This window comes from Erpetoichthys calabaricus, chromosome 7 (genome assembly GCF_900747795.2).
Source record: "Erpetoichthys calabaricus chromosome 7, fErpCal1.3, whole genome shotgun sequence".
Taxonomy (NCBI): Eukaryota; Metazoa; Chordata; class Cladistia; order Polypteriformes; family Polypteridae; genus Erpetoichthys; species Erpetoichthys calabaricus.
Window position 1 is genome coordinate 139,404,189 of NC_041400.2, and position 12,921 is coordinate 139,417,109.

At 39.9% G+C, this 12,921-nt stretch overlaps 1 protein-coding gene across 1 annotated transcript in view; it reads left to right on the forward strand.

Moving 5' to 3' along the window:
* Nucleotides 1-12,921, forward strand: part of ipo11 (importin 11) — a 311,838-nt gene that overhangs the window by 230,622 nt on the left and 68,295 nt on the right. The window contains exons 23-24 of the mRNA XM_051929691.1: nucleotides 930-1,009; nucleotides 6,876-6,956. Of these exons, the coding sequence (XP_051785651.1) occupies nucleotides 930-1,009; nucleotides 6,876-6,956 (161 nt within the window). The remainder of the gene's footprint in view (nucleotides 1-929; nucleotides 1,010-6,875; nucleotides 6,957-12,921) is intronic.

A 12,921-nucleotide genomic window follows, 5' to 3' on the forward strand; every position in this document is an offset into this window, starting at 1 on the left:
ACCTTCCCTCAATTCTGACCAGCCTTCTTGTCCCTGCTGCTGAGAAGCATCCCGTGGCATAATGCTGCCACCATCATGCTTCGCCATATGGATGGTATTAGACAGGTAATGAGTAGTGTATGGTCTTTATCAGACATAGTGCTTGGAGCTCTGTCCAAAGGGTTACATTTTTATCTCCACCTATAAATGCTTGATTGATGGTATGCTGCTAAAACAGTTATCCTTCTAACAGGTTCTCCCAGCACAGTAGAGGAATTGTGAAGCTCTTTTAGAGTGACCATTGGGTTTTTGATCAGTTCCCTGACTAACGCTGTTCTGGGCTGGTTTCTTAGTTTGGCCAGATAGCCAACTCTAGGAAGAGTCATGGTGGTTCTAGTCATCTTTGATTCCACCATTATCAAGGCCCCGGTGCTTCTGGAAACACTCAAAGCTTTATATCCATACCCCAGTCTGTGCTTCACCACAGTTTTATTGCAGATGTCTGCAGAGTTCCATAGATTTTGTGGCTTGGTTTTTGTCCTAAGAAGCAGTGTGAATTGTGGGACCTTATATACACAGATGTGTGTCTTTCTAAACTATGTTCAATCAATTAATTTAGTGGTAAAGTGTGTAATTCAGATCATAACTGAGTGTGGGATAATAAAGAGTCTACAATTTACAATCATAGAGCTTGAATGTAGATATTCTTCTTTAATAGTCAACTACATCGTTTTGCTGCCATTTTTTGAGATAATAATGATCTTGTCCAGTTATGTTAGAGATGACCTTTCTTAAAAATGTGAAAAGCAGAAAACATTTCAGTTGTTTTCATCAGCAGTGTTTCAGATACAGCCCAAATCTATAACCAACTGTGAATATAAAAGCAGCCAAGAGCAGTGTTATGTTCTCCTTTTGTCAAATCATATTCATATGTTTGTTTTAATTTCTAGAGCTCAGTTCTGAAAACCTTAGGACCTGCTTCCAGATTGTGAATGCCTATGTTTTTTTGTCAGCAACTGAATTTTTACAGGTATTGTATTAATTATTGGTGCTTTTTCCAATTAAGTGCTAAGACTTCATGTTTTATAGTGATATTAGTAGGTAAAATATCTGTTTTTTATTGAACTGTTAAAAAAAAAAACTCTTAAAAGTACAGCATAGTTCAGAACTAGAGTGGAGTTGGGTCAGCAATGCACTATGCACAAGTGGGAAAGCTCTTTAAAGCCACATGTTTCAACTCGAGCAAAGAAGAATTGAAAATCTGAAATGCTTAAAACATGCTTTTTTGAACTATCTACAGTCAAACAAAACTTCAGAGAATCAAAAATGCAATACAATAAATCAAAAGCCAGGTGAAACAATTAAAGCATATGCCAGAAATTTAAACAATAAAACAAAGATGTGCCAATTTGGAGGTCTACAAGGTGCTTTAATTAAGACCACTGTGTATGTGGCATTATTAAAGATGATATGAGAAAACGTTTACTACTTTACTAATTTTTGAGATACACAAAATCACAGTATAGCAAAATATTGTTGCCTTAATTACTATTTGAAGACACTAAAAGAATTACTCCTGCTTTTATCCATCTTGTCTTGATTGTCACAATGCCATGTTTGCTGCATTGAACAGCATTTCTCTTATTCAGCTTCAAGTGACAGAGAATGCTGCTGCTAGACTTCTTACTAGGTCCAAACATCATGATCATATTTCTCCAATTTTAGCATCACTTCACTGGCTTCCAATTCAATATAAAATGAATTAAAATTTTTTATTTTTTATTTGTTATTTTCAAGACTTTGTATGGTTTTATTTCCAATCATGCTACAGAACTGCTGACGCTGTTCCAAAGTGTAGACTAAAGGTGACAAAGCATTTTCTGTGATGGCCCCTAGACTTTAGAACAGCTTACCATCGATTATTAGATCTGATTGCTAATTTTGCAGCAATTTTTAAGTCTCATATAAAAACATGTTTTTATCACATAGCATTTGTTAATGTATATGCTTCTTAATTTTGATCTGTTTGCCGACTGATTTGTTAGTAGTTTAGATTAATTTTATTTGTGATTATATTTATTGTTTTTGTCACTTAATTTTATTGTTTTTCATTTCCACTGCTGGAGATTTTATTTAGATTTTTTTTTGTTTCTTGGATACTTGGACTTCACACATCCTACCCTTCACGTCAAAATTATGTTATTACTATAACATATGAAAAAAATTTCTGTTTTAGCCGTGTGTTCAGCCATCCTTGCCTCACATTTCCTCTGTCATTCTCTATTTACACAGATTATTGTAGAAAAGGAACACACATGAAATGTATGTATTTCAAATCATGATATTTCATTACCTATATAATTCCTTACAAACACATCATCAGATAAACACTTCAACACAGACTTCATCTGTGAGGATTTCAGCAGGGTGATGCTTTCATCTGACTAAATGGTGGATTGGGGAGTGTAGCAGGCTACTTTCTGCTAAACCACACATTTACAAAACAAAAGCGGGCTATTAGTGCAGTGATAAGGAACTATGAGCTTCATGGCATTTGTCAGGAAAATTTAAGGAGGTCAGGGACAACACAAAAACTTGTAAGCTTCAGGGATTCTAGTGTTAAGGGCACTTGTGCAAACACAGCTACTGAATGACATGATTTGGCATCCCCAGAAACATGTCCAAACACAGCTACTGAATGACTTGAATTGGCATCCCCAGAAACCTATACTCTTAACATTAGTATCCATGAAGCCTACAAAAACTTTGTAATATCTGGCCACCTTAAATTCCTTCGCACCTCTTCACATCTTTGTCTTTGTTTTGCAAATGTGTCAATCAGCACAAGCAGCAAGCAGCCTGCTATCCCATCCCCCACCAATGCATCTGAAGTTCTCCCAGCTCAAGTCTCTTTATCTGGGTGTGAGGTGCCTGGAATTGTGTAGGGTAAATAATATATTGTTATTTGGAATACATACATTTCATTTGTGTTATATTTCTACAATAATCTGGATAAATGTAGGATGACAGGAGATGTGAGGCAAGAAATGTTGAACACATAACTAAAACAGAAACTTTTTTCATGTTTTATTATCTCCATCACGTTCACATGGTATAACAAACTTGCCTCTCCCTCTGTGAGTTGATGGTGTTTATCTCCATTCTTTTCACAGGAGCAGCGATGACCACAGTTGGTGCTATGGTTGATATGTGGTCAGAACTATTTATTATACCGGCAGTCAAAGATAGGATGTCCTGTGACCACTATCAGAACCGTAACAACAGACAACTTCTTCACATCTCTTTTGCTGGTTAATAAATTGCTGCATTGCAACACAACTCTGCTTGGCACCATAAAGTGGGACGGGAACTTCCACCTGTAGCTAAAGTCACTATAGTACACGTGCAATTCTCCATGCTAGCACTTGAATCTGGCAGTGCCGTGCTGACGGTAATGCGCCCAAAAAGTAGTAGTCTTGTCTGCATTCCTAGTACCATGCACCATAACGCAGAGACTGGGCAAGATCGGGGAAAAAAAAATTATGCTGAAATGGCAAATCATCCTCTTTAATAAAATCCCTGTGTGCGTCCATGTGTCCATGTCTTGTCTTCTGATGAAGTGCGCATGCGCGGGGCAGTCTTTAATAAAGGACATCATTGCTGGGGAGAGTGCTGATTGGGTACTCGTGGCCGCGCACATAAAATCCATTGCTGGGGAGACGCCACACATACAGTAATCAGCTGCACGCCAGCACAGATTAAAATACTTGCTGGGGAACTGCACAGTACTTGGTGGAGAGACGCTACAGCCACGATTATCAGCTACATGCCACACATTACATCAGTTCCTGGGGAGACTCTGTTGATTGCCCACTGTTGTGACAGAAAATAAACTCATATTACGGACAAGACGGAAGTACAGGGAAGGGCGGAATGAGTGGCAGAGTCACCGGCCTCTAGCAGATGCTTCAAAGGCTGCCTGACTCGTCACACATGACAGAGGGGGTAGGACCTATAAAATATTGCACGGCCGATCCAATCGGATTTCAGGAAATGAGGGAACACCTAAAACATAAGGCACAAAAAATCCAATCAGGTACTGATACGCGGAGACCAGCTTCCCCAAAGAGGTGGGATTAGTGTGTGTTGTTGTGCAAGTGTTCACTCTGAGGATATCAGATTTGCGATTAAAAAGCTTGGCCCGGTAAAGTGTAAAGTATCAGTCGTTGAAGGGGGTTTCCTAAATATACGAATTTTCATGATATTACAATAAGATGACTTTTAAAAGTAGATTTATTTTCGCGCACATAAAATCCGTTGCTGGGGAGACGCCACACATAAAATAATCAGCTCCATGCCAGCACAGATTAAAATACTTGCTGGGGAACTGCACAGTACTTGCTGGAGAGGCGCCACAGCAAACTAAAATAAAGAGAGGCAGGATAGGAGATCTTCAAACAGACACAACACATCAATCAACAGCCACAGAGGAGAGGATAAATGTAATATTAACTATACTTACTGTATTGTCATATACGTTTCTATTTTGTTTTTATTATTATTTTACTTTAGGCTTTTTGCAAAAATATTTTTGACAATATTTTTAAGACAAGAAACAGAATGAGGTCAAGGTCCCTTGCCATTTAATATAGACTGTTACTACTAATGTTTATACACTACTGTTCTAGCGCCCGTTATTGTAACAGGCTTAATGTCTAGTGTTCAAATAATTGTTTCATGCATGGATGTGTTCGTACGTGTATGAGAGAGGTAAAGACAGATGTGATATCATTCAAGTGGTTACTGGAATATAAAATTTACATTTTCGCAAAGGTATAATGAAACAAGTGTGCTTTTATTTAAGAATAAAACTGAATTAAAAAAATCCATGTAACAACAAGATACTAAGAAGACATGATTCACCAACTTTTGTGTGTCTGCTTATATCCCTTCAGCAATATCTTTTACAAGTAGCAAAACTTTACATCAGCTGTTACAGACTCAAAGTAAATGTATGTTTTTATTTTATAATAGTAATAACAGCTGCTCGCTACTCATAACGGTAATGCGGGAAAGACCCAGGATCGAACCCACAACCTCTTGATTTAGATACAGCCGTTCTTACCTCTACACCAGCCATGCAATTGATATTTGGGCTTCGGTTTTTACATATTGACAGCAACATGTAAATTGAATAACTTCCTTTTCTTCGGTTATATTCTTGAATAAAGGCGCACTTGTTTTGTTATACCTTTTTTGAAACTGTTTATTTGATATTTGGACTTTAGTCTTCACACATTATACACTTTCCATCAGCATTTTGTCATTATTATGACATGAAAAAAAAGTTCTGTTTTAGCTATGTGTTCAACATTTCTTGGCTTGCATTTCCTGTCATCCTACATTTATCCAGACCGTGTTAGACACAGAACACACATGAAATGTATGTATTCCAAATAACAATTGTGGGAAGCAGCCCGGACACAGACAGACGTGCATCGTTTTTAAAATCACCACACACGTTTATTTACAATCTACAGTATTCATAGTTCAAATGAAGCACAACCCAGTGCCGCAGCACCAATCACCCCAGTCCAGGCCCTCAATAAAATGCCTTCTCTCTCACTTCAGGCCGCCTCCTCCAGAGACCTCGTTCTCTTCCACCCGACTCTAGCCCTGAATGAAGGGAGGCGGCCCCTTTTATAGCCACCCGGATGTGCTCCAGGTGCTTCCTGGCAGTCTTCCACCGGCACTCCCAAGTGTGGCGGAAGTGCCGGCTGCATCCCCGGAAGCACTCCGGGTGTCCCTGCTTCTCTTCTCCCCCAGCACTTCTGGGTGTGGCGGAAGTGCTCAGGTCCAGTGCTGCCAAGGCATCCGGGCGCCCCCTGGCCTTGACCACGGGCCCCTACAGGGTTGAGCTTCAAAGCTCTGTACCCGTGGCCCCCAAAGCAACCAGGGCGGTCGCCCCCTCGTGGTCTGGAGGAGGCGCAAGCCCTCCTCCGGTCCTCCTGGGCGTCCCGGCTGGGTACCACCCCCAGTCGCATGCCACATAATATATTATTTACCCTACACAATTCCAGGCACCTCACACCCAGATAAAGAGACTTGAGCTGGGAGAACATCAGCTGCATCGGTGGGGAATGGGATAGCAAGCTGCTAGCTGGTTGTGCTGATTGACATATTTGCAAAACAAAGACGCTGATGAAGAGGTGCAAAGGAATTTAAGGTGTCCCGGCATAACTTTTTTCGTAGGCTTTAGGGATTCTAGTCTAAACTACCTCCACATGATACCACAGGGTACACAGTCATAAGCGTTTTCCAAATTCACAGAGCACATATCCTCTCAAATATTTGTTTTAGGGCAAGGAGTTGATCCACTGTTTGATGATCAAGATGAAATCCGCATTGTACTAATTATTAATTCTCCATACTAAACACAATGTTCATGTTTGAAATCAAGAAAATAAGTATTGCAGAGGGCAAATGTGAGTGATTGACTTTCTAATTGTGTCATCTGATCTGAAGCTGCAGGTTCTGGGCGATTGGGTAAGGAGAGGTGCTGGGCTGTCAATAATTTACCATTTAAGGTGAGCAAGCACCAATGGATGGAAGGGCCATTGTATAGGCCTGAAAAACCCAAATGGGAGAATGACTAACATGGGTAACTTCTACCTCTGGGAAAGTTTCTCCTACTACTCAGGTCAAGTCAGGGAGATGATATCTGAATGGACCGTGTTTAGGATATCAGCAGTGGAGTCAGCCAAAACCAATTGTGGCCAGAATGTTACTGCAATATGTCATGTATACAATAAGTGTTCATTTTAAATGATTCAGATGAATGTATTGAATGTATTTTCAATCTTTGTATTTATGGCAATGTTTTTGCTTAATTTCAGAACTATGCTGTTTCTTTATGCCAGTCATTTTGTGATTTACTGAAGGATATCACTACAGAGGGTCAAGTCCAAGTTCTTAAGGTACCTTTTAATTTTGACCTGCTTTTGGTTCATGTTTATCAGTGTTTAAGTAATCCTATGAGTATACCTATGAACTCACGTTATACAAGACAAATTTATCTTTATGAAAGCATTGTTTAACATGTGTGACAATATAGATCCAGGTCGTTGTCATCAGATTAAAAACAAAATGATGTAAACCAAAAAATATTGTTTGTGTGTCATGCAAATCATTGATCATTACCATTTATGAAAGCTAAGTTTGTTTTAAAAAAAAAAAAAAAAGTTTTTATGTTAAAGGTAGTGTTTTGGACCCATTAAAATTACCTTAATTTTTTTCCTCAGAAAATAGATTATTTGTAAGTCAACCCTGACATTTACATTTTAATAAATATAAACTGCACCTTATGGAAGCTGTTGACTGTTTGAATAATTGTATTAATAGTTTAATAGCAGTATGAAAAACAATTATTTTCCTATCATTCTGTTACAATTTTTAATAACAATAATAATAATAATTACATTTATATAGCACTTTTCTAGATACCTGGATGATGCGATGGTATCCAATTTGTGCCAGTACGCTCACCACACATGAGCTATTAGGTTGTGAAGGGGTGAGAGATAGTTATGCAATCAGAGGCAGGGAATGATTAGGCCATGGTGGACAATTTAGCCAGAACATCAGGATACACCCTGCTCTTTACGAAGGATGCCCAGGGATAGTTAATGATAAAAGGAGGAATGGATGGTGGATAATTCAAGAGAATACTGCAAGAAAACCTGTTTCAGTCTGATAGAAAACCGATGCCTAGCCAAAAGTTCATCTTTCAGTAGTACAGTGATCCCAAACATAAGACCAAAATAAGCTAGGGCTGGCTAAAGGACAAAAAAGTGACTGTCATGCAATGGCCAGGTCAAAGCTCTGATATAGAATCTGTGGTACTATTTAAAAATTGCTGTGCACAAGCATTTTCCAAGTAAACTGTACCAGAATAACTCCCAAGCAATGTGCAAAGCTGGTAAAAACCCGTAAGATCCAAAGCTTTATGTCTATAAAAGGTGGCTCTACAAAATATTAAACAGTGAACATTTAATACTTACGCAAACAGCATATATTCTTGTTTTTTTCAGTATTTGTTAAGGTTTAAGCAATGCAAATCAGAAAAAAAATCATTTTACATTTCAGTGCATTGAAATAGAAATATCCTAGAAAACAAAATTTTAATGTAGAAAAATTAGAGAAGTTGTCAAGGAGCTGAATATTTTTTCTGGGTGTCCTAATATTTATTCTGTTATCTAACAACATTTTGTCAAAATACACATAAAGTCATTTTTGTTTATATTTATGTTTTGTATGCTTGGAATTTTTAAATATTTTGTGAATTTTAAAGAATAAGTTTGGTGTTTTTCAAGTGGAAGTTATTTCTTCACAATCATGGTATGAGGTCTGTCTATTTAATAATGAGACTGACACAATAACTCACTTTTATTTATATAACAATTGTAATGCTTGTCCTCTTCATCATACTCCCCATTCGCAATTATGCACCAATGCAGTTTTGGTTTCCATTGGTTGAAGACATGGAGCAGATCAGTTTCTGTCAGCTGTTGCAAGACATTAGCCGTTTTCTTCTTTACTGCATCCATTGAGTCAATACGTGTTCTTTTAAGCACTGATTTCAATTTAGGAAAAACACATGCGCACAGGACATGCAGTGTTCCCTGTAAGACTCCGTAAGCATTTGAAAAGATTCCATTTATGTTTTGTTTAATTTTACTAAAAATTTCAAATTGACACGTTGCTCAACTTTTAAACTTCACATGATTCCAGCACTCAAGGGGAAACACAACTGCATTAAATGGTAACTGACAATCAACTAAATGGCAGAGAGTGTTGCCGTGTTAGTTGGACAGGTTTAAACCTGCATAGCAAGTGTTCATAATCAGTTCTCACAGCTTTGTTTAAGAGATAGCAACACAGTCTTCTTATTTAATAGACAGACTTCGTATATATAAATTTTCCAATTGCAATTGTGTTCTGAAGTGAAGCATTTAAAATTTTAAATTTTAAAAATACCTTGTCTGTTCTTACAGTTTAAAATGGGTCTTTAGGCTAGCTGGGACCATAGGTGATAGAAAAAGTCTTAAAACGTACACTTTGAAGCAGTAAAGGTTTCAATTTAAGAAAAAATGCCTTTTGTGTTTATTAGGCATCCTTGTGTTAATGGAGGGAAACTAGCAATAATTATTTTATCAGATTCCTGGTATTATTTTCTCGAGGTAAGGGTATCCAATCAATACACAAAAGACATTCAAATGTATGTGTGTGTGTTTGCGTTATATTACATTTAATATAATAAAAACATACTTTTGATCTCAGTCTGTGTAAATTTATTTAAGAATATTTCCAATCTCTTGGTGTGTGGGTGTTTGTGTGTGTGTCCTGCGGTGGGTTGGCGCCCTGCCCGGGATTGGTTCCCTGCCCTGCGCCCTGTGTTGGCTGGGATTGGCTCCAGCAGACCCCCGTGACCCTGTGTTCGGATTCAGCGGGTTGGAAAATGGATGGATGGATGGATATTTCCAAACTATTTTTGGGCACATAATGATGGCATCTTTTTCACAGGTAGCACATGAGGGATTTATATACAAAGTGCCCTGTGGCGTTTCAGTAGAATGCAGATTCTTTCAGAATAGAAGACGCCAAGACCCTGGAAATGTTCACATTCAATGCAACTCCTTATTTAGGAAAGGACCACAGTCGTCCCATGGGATAAAGGCTTTCCGAGAATGTTATTATACAGCTTATGGAGCCATTTCTAGACCAAACCATAACAGTACAGAAATTCTTCATATTGTTGTTCCTGGCTAATAGACTGCTGCAATGTTCATGAAACATGTTCACACTCCCCACAATCTTGACACTGCTACTGTTGTTTAGTACTTACTTTTGTGACACATTTGTTATGTATATGTCAAGCTTATGTCATTTAAGGTAATTATAAAGGCACTAATAATTTTTTTTAGCACAGAGTCATCCAGGCACATTTCAGTAAAACACAGAACACATAAAAAAGAAACTTCTGTTTTAGTACATATTAATAGCTGCAATTTGTTGACTTTGTTTGCCAGCGAGTGCACATTAGATAGACATATTCCAGGCAGTGGTTGTTGTAATCCTCGCTTCCTGAATCGAGCCAGGACACCAGCTTTTCTGCCGTCACGCTACCTATATAGCTGCATGAACACATGTGATCAACAAAGTTGTAAGATCCACAGATGGAGTTATAGTACCTGGAGTTGCATCAGGTGGCACACTGCAACTGATATACAGAAGCTCTTTCTGTGTATATGTTCTGTAATTTTGCATGGTGACAATGAATTTAACACAAAAAGACAGACAAAGATGGAAGACCAAAGTACTGTGGCTGCCATCCTAGGGCCATCTTCATACTACCTGAAGTCCTTGAAGTGTATACCAATAATTTCTGCTACTTTTTAAAGCCTCTTTTGTCCTCCTGACAGTGCATTTCAAATTTTATGCAATTTTATAATCTATCTGGTGTTGGGGTTCCTCACTAAGTTTTGAGTGCATTGTTAGAAGTACATTATATCAAAGACCATGCCAGATGGTGAGGGGAGGTTGTTGGGGAAGGGAGTGTTTTCTGTCAGAGCGCAAGGTGCCGTAACCATTTTAATTAGGTACTCTTCCTCTAAAACAGAAAAATGCCCCACAACAAGCCCTGGCTATGTACCTGTTCAATATTCTCTCTCAGTGATGCACACAAGTGCTTTGCTAATTCAGTAGCAGCATACGGTATCTTTGTGAAGTAGGGAAAAAAGCTTTTGTATAGTGAAAGAATATAAGCAGTTGTGTTTTTTTTTTTAAGTTATTATGGACTAGTCTGCAGAACTAAGGCAACCGTTCACATCTGGGCATCAACATTCAATGTCAATAATGCATGCTTTTTAGATAGATAGATACTTTATTAATCCCAAGGGGAAATTCACATACTCCAGCAGCACCTTACTGATACAAAAAATAATATTAAATTAAAGATTGATAATAATGCAGGTAAAAACATACAATAACTTTATATAATGTTAACGTTTACCCCCCCCCCCGGGTGGAATTGAAGAGTCACATAGTTTGGGGGAGGAACGATCTCCTCAGTCTGTCAGTAGAGCAGGACAGTGACAGCAGTCTGTCGCTGAAGCTGCTCCTCTGTCTAGAGATGACACTGTTTAGTGGATGCAGTGGATTTTGCATAATTGATAGGAGCCTGCTGAGCGCCCGTCGCTCTGCCACAGATGTCAAACTGTCTAGCTCCATGCCAACAATAGAGCCTACCTTCCTCACCAGTTTGTCCAGGCGTGAGGCGTCTTTCTTCTTAATGCTGCCTCCCCAGCACACCACCGCGTAGAAGAGGGCGCTCACCACAACCGTCTGATAGAACATCTGCAGCATCTTATTGCAGATGTTGAAGGACGCCAGCCTTCTAAGGAAGTATAACCAGCTCTGTCCTTTCTTACACAGAGCATCAGTATTGGCAGTCCAGTCTAATTTATCATCCAGCTGCATTCCCAGGTATTTAGATGTCTGCACCATCTGCACACAGTCACATCTGATGATCACGGGGTCCATGAGGGGTCTGGGCCTCCTAAAATCCACCACCAGCTCCTTGGTTTTGCTGGTGTTCAGGTGTAGGTGGTTTGAGTCGCACCATTTAACAAAGTCATTGATTAGGTCCCTATACTCCTCCTCCTGCCCACTCCTGATGCAGCCCACGATAGCAGTGTCATCAGCGAACTTTTGCGTGTGGCAGGACTCCGAGTTGTGTCGGAAGTCCGATGTATATAGGCTGAACAGGATCGGAGAAAGTACAGTCCCTTGTGGCACTCCTGTGTGGCTGACCACAATGTCAGACATGCAGTTCCCAAGACGCACATACTGAGGTCTGTCTTTAAGATAGTCCACGATCCATGCCACCAGGTATGAATCTACTCCCATCTCTGTCAGCTTGTTCCTAAGGAGCAGAGGTTGGATTGTGTTGAAGGCGCTAGAGAAGTCTAGAAACATAATTCTTACAGCACCACTGCCTCTGTCCAAGTGAGAGAGGGATCGATGTAGCATATAGATGATGGCATCCTCCGCTCCCAACTTCTCCTGATATGCAAACTGCAGAGGGTCGAGGGCGTGTTGAACCTGTGGCCTCAGGTGGTGAAGCAGCAGCCTCTCCATGGTCTTCATCACATGTGATGTCAGAGCAACAGGCCAGAAGTCATTCAGCTCATTAGAACGTGATACCTTTGGGACTGGGGTGATGCAAGATGTTTTCCAAAGCCTCGGGACTCTCCCCTGTTCCAGGCTCAGGTTGAAGATGCGCTGTAGAGGACCCCCCAGCTCCGATGCACAGACCTTCAGCAGTCGTGGCGATACTCCATCTGGACCCGCTGCTTTGCTGGCACGAAGTCTCCTCAGCTCTCTGCTCACTTGCGCTGTTGTAATTATGGGTGGGGATGTCTCTCCTATGCTGGTATCAGCAGAAGGATGTGTGGAGGGTGCAGTACTCCGAGTTGAGAGTGAGAGTGGGTTAGGGTGGTCAAACCTGTTAAAGAAGTTGTTCATTTGGTTTGCTCTCTTCACGTCTCTCTCGATGGTGGCACCCCGCTTCGAGCTGCAGCCAGTGATGATCTTCATCCCATCCCACACTTCCTTCATGCTGTTATTCTGCAACTTCTGCTCCAGCTTTCTTCTGTACTGCTCCTTCGCCGCCCTGAGCTGGACTCGGAGTTCCTTCTGCACACGCTTGAGCTCATGCTGATCACCGTCTTTAAAAGCCCTTTTCTTCTGGTTCAAAAGGCCCTTGATGTCACTTGTAATCCATGGCTTGTTGTTAGCATAGCAGAGTACAGTTCTTACTGGAACTACAATGTCCATACAGAAGTTGATGTAGTCAGTGAACTTATCCATCCCATGGTACTT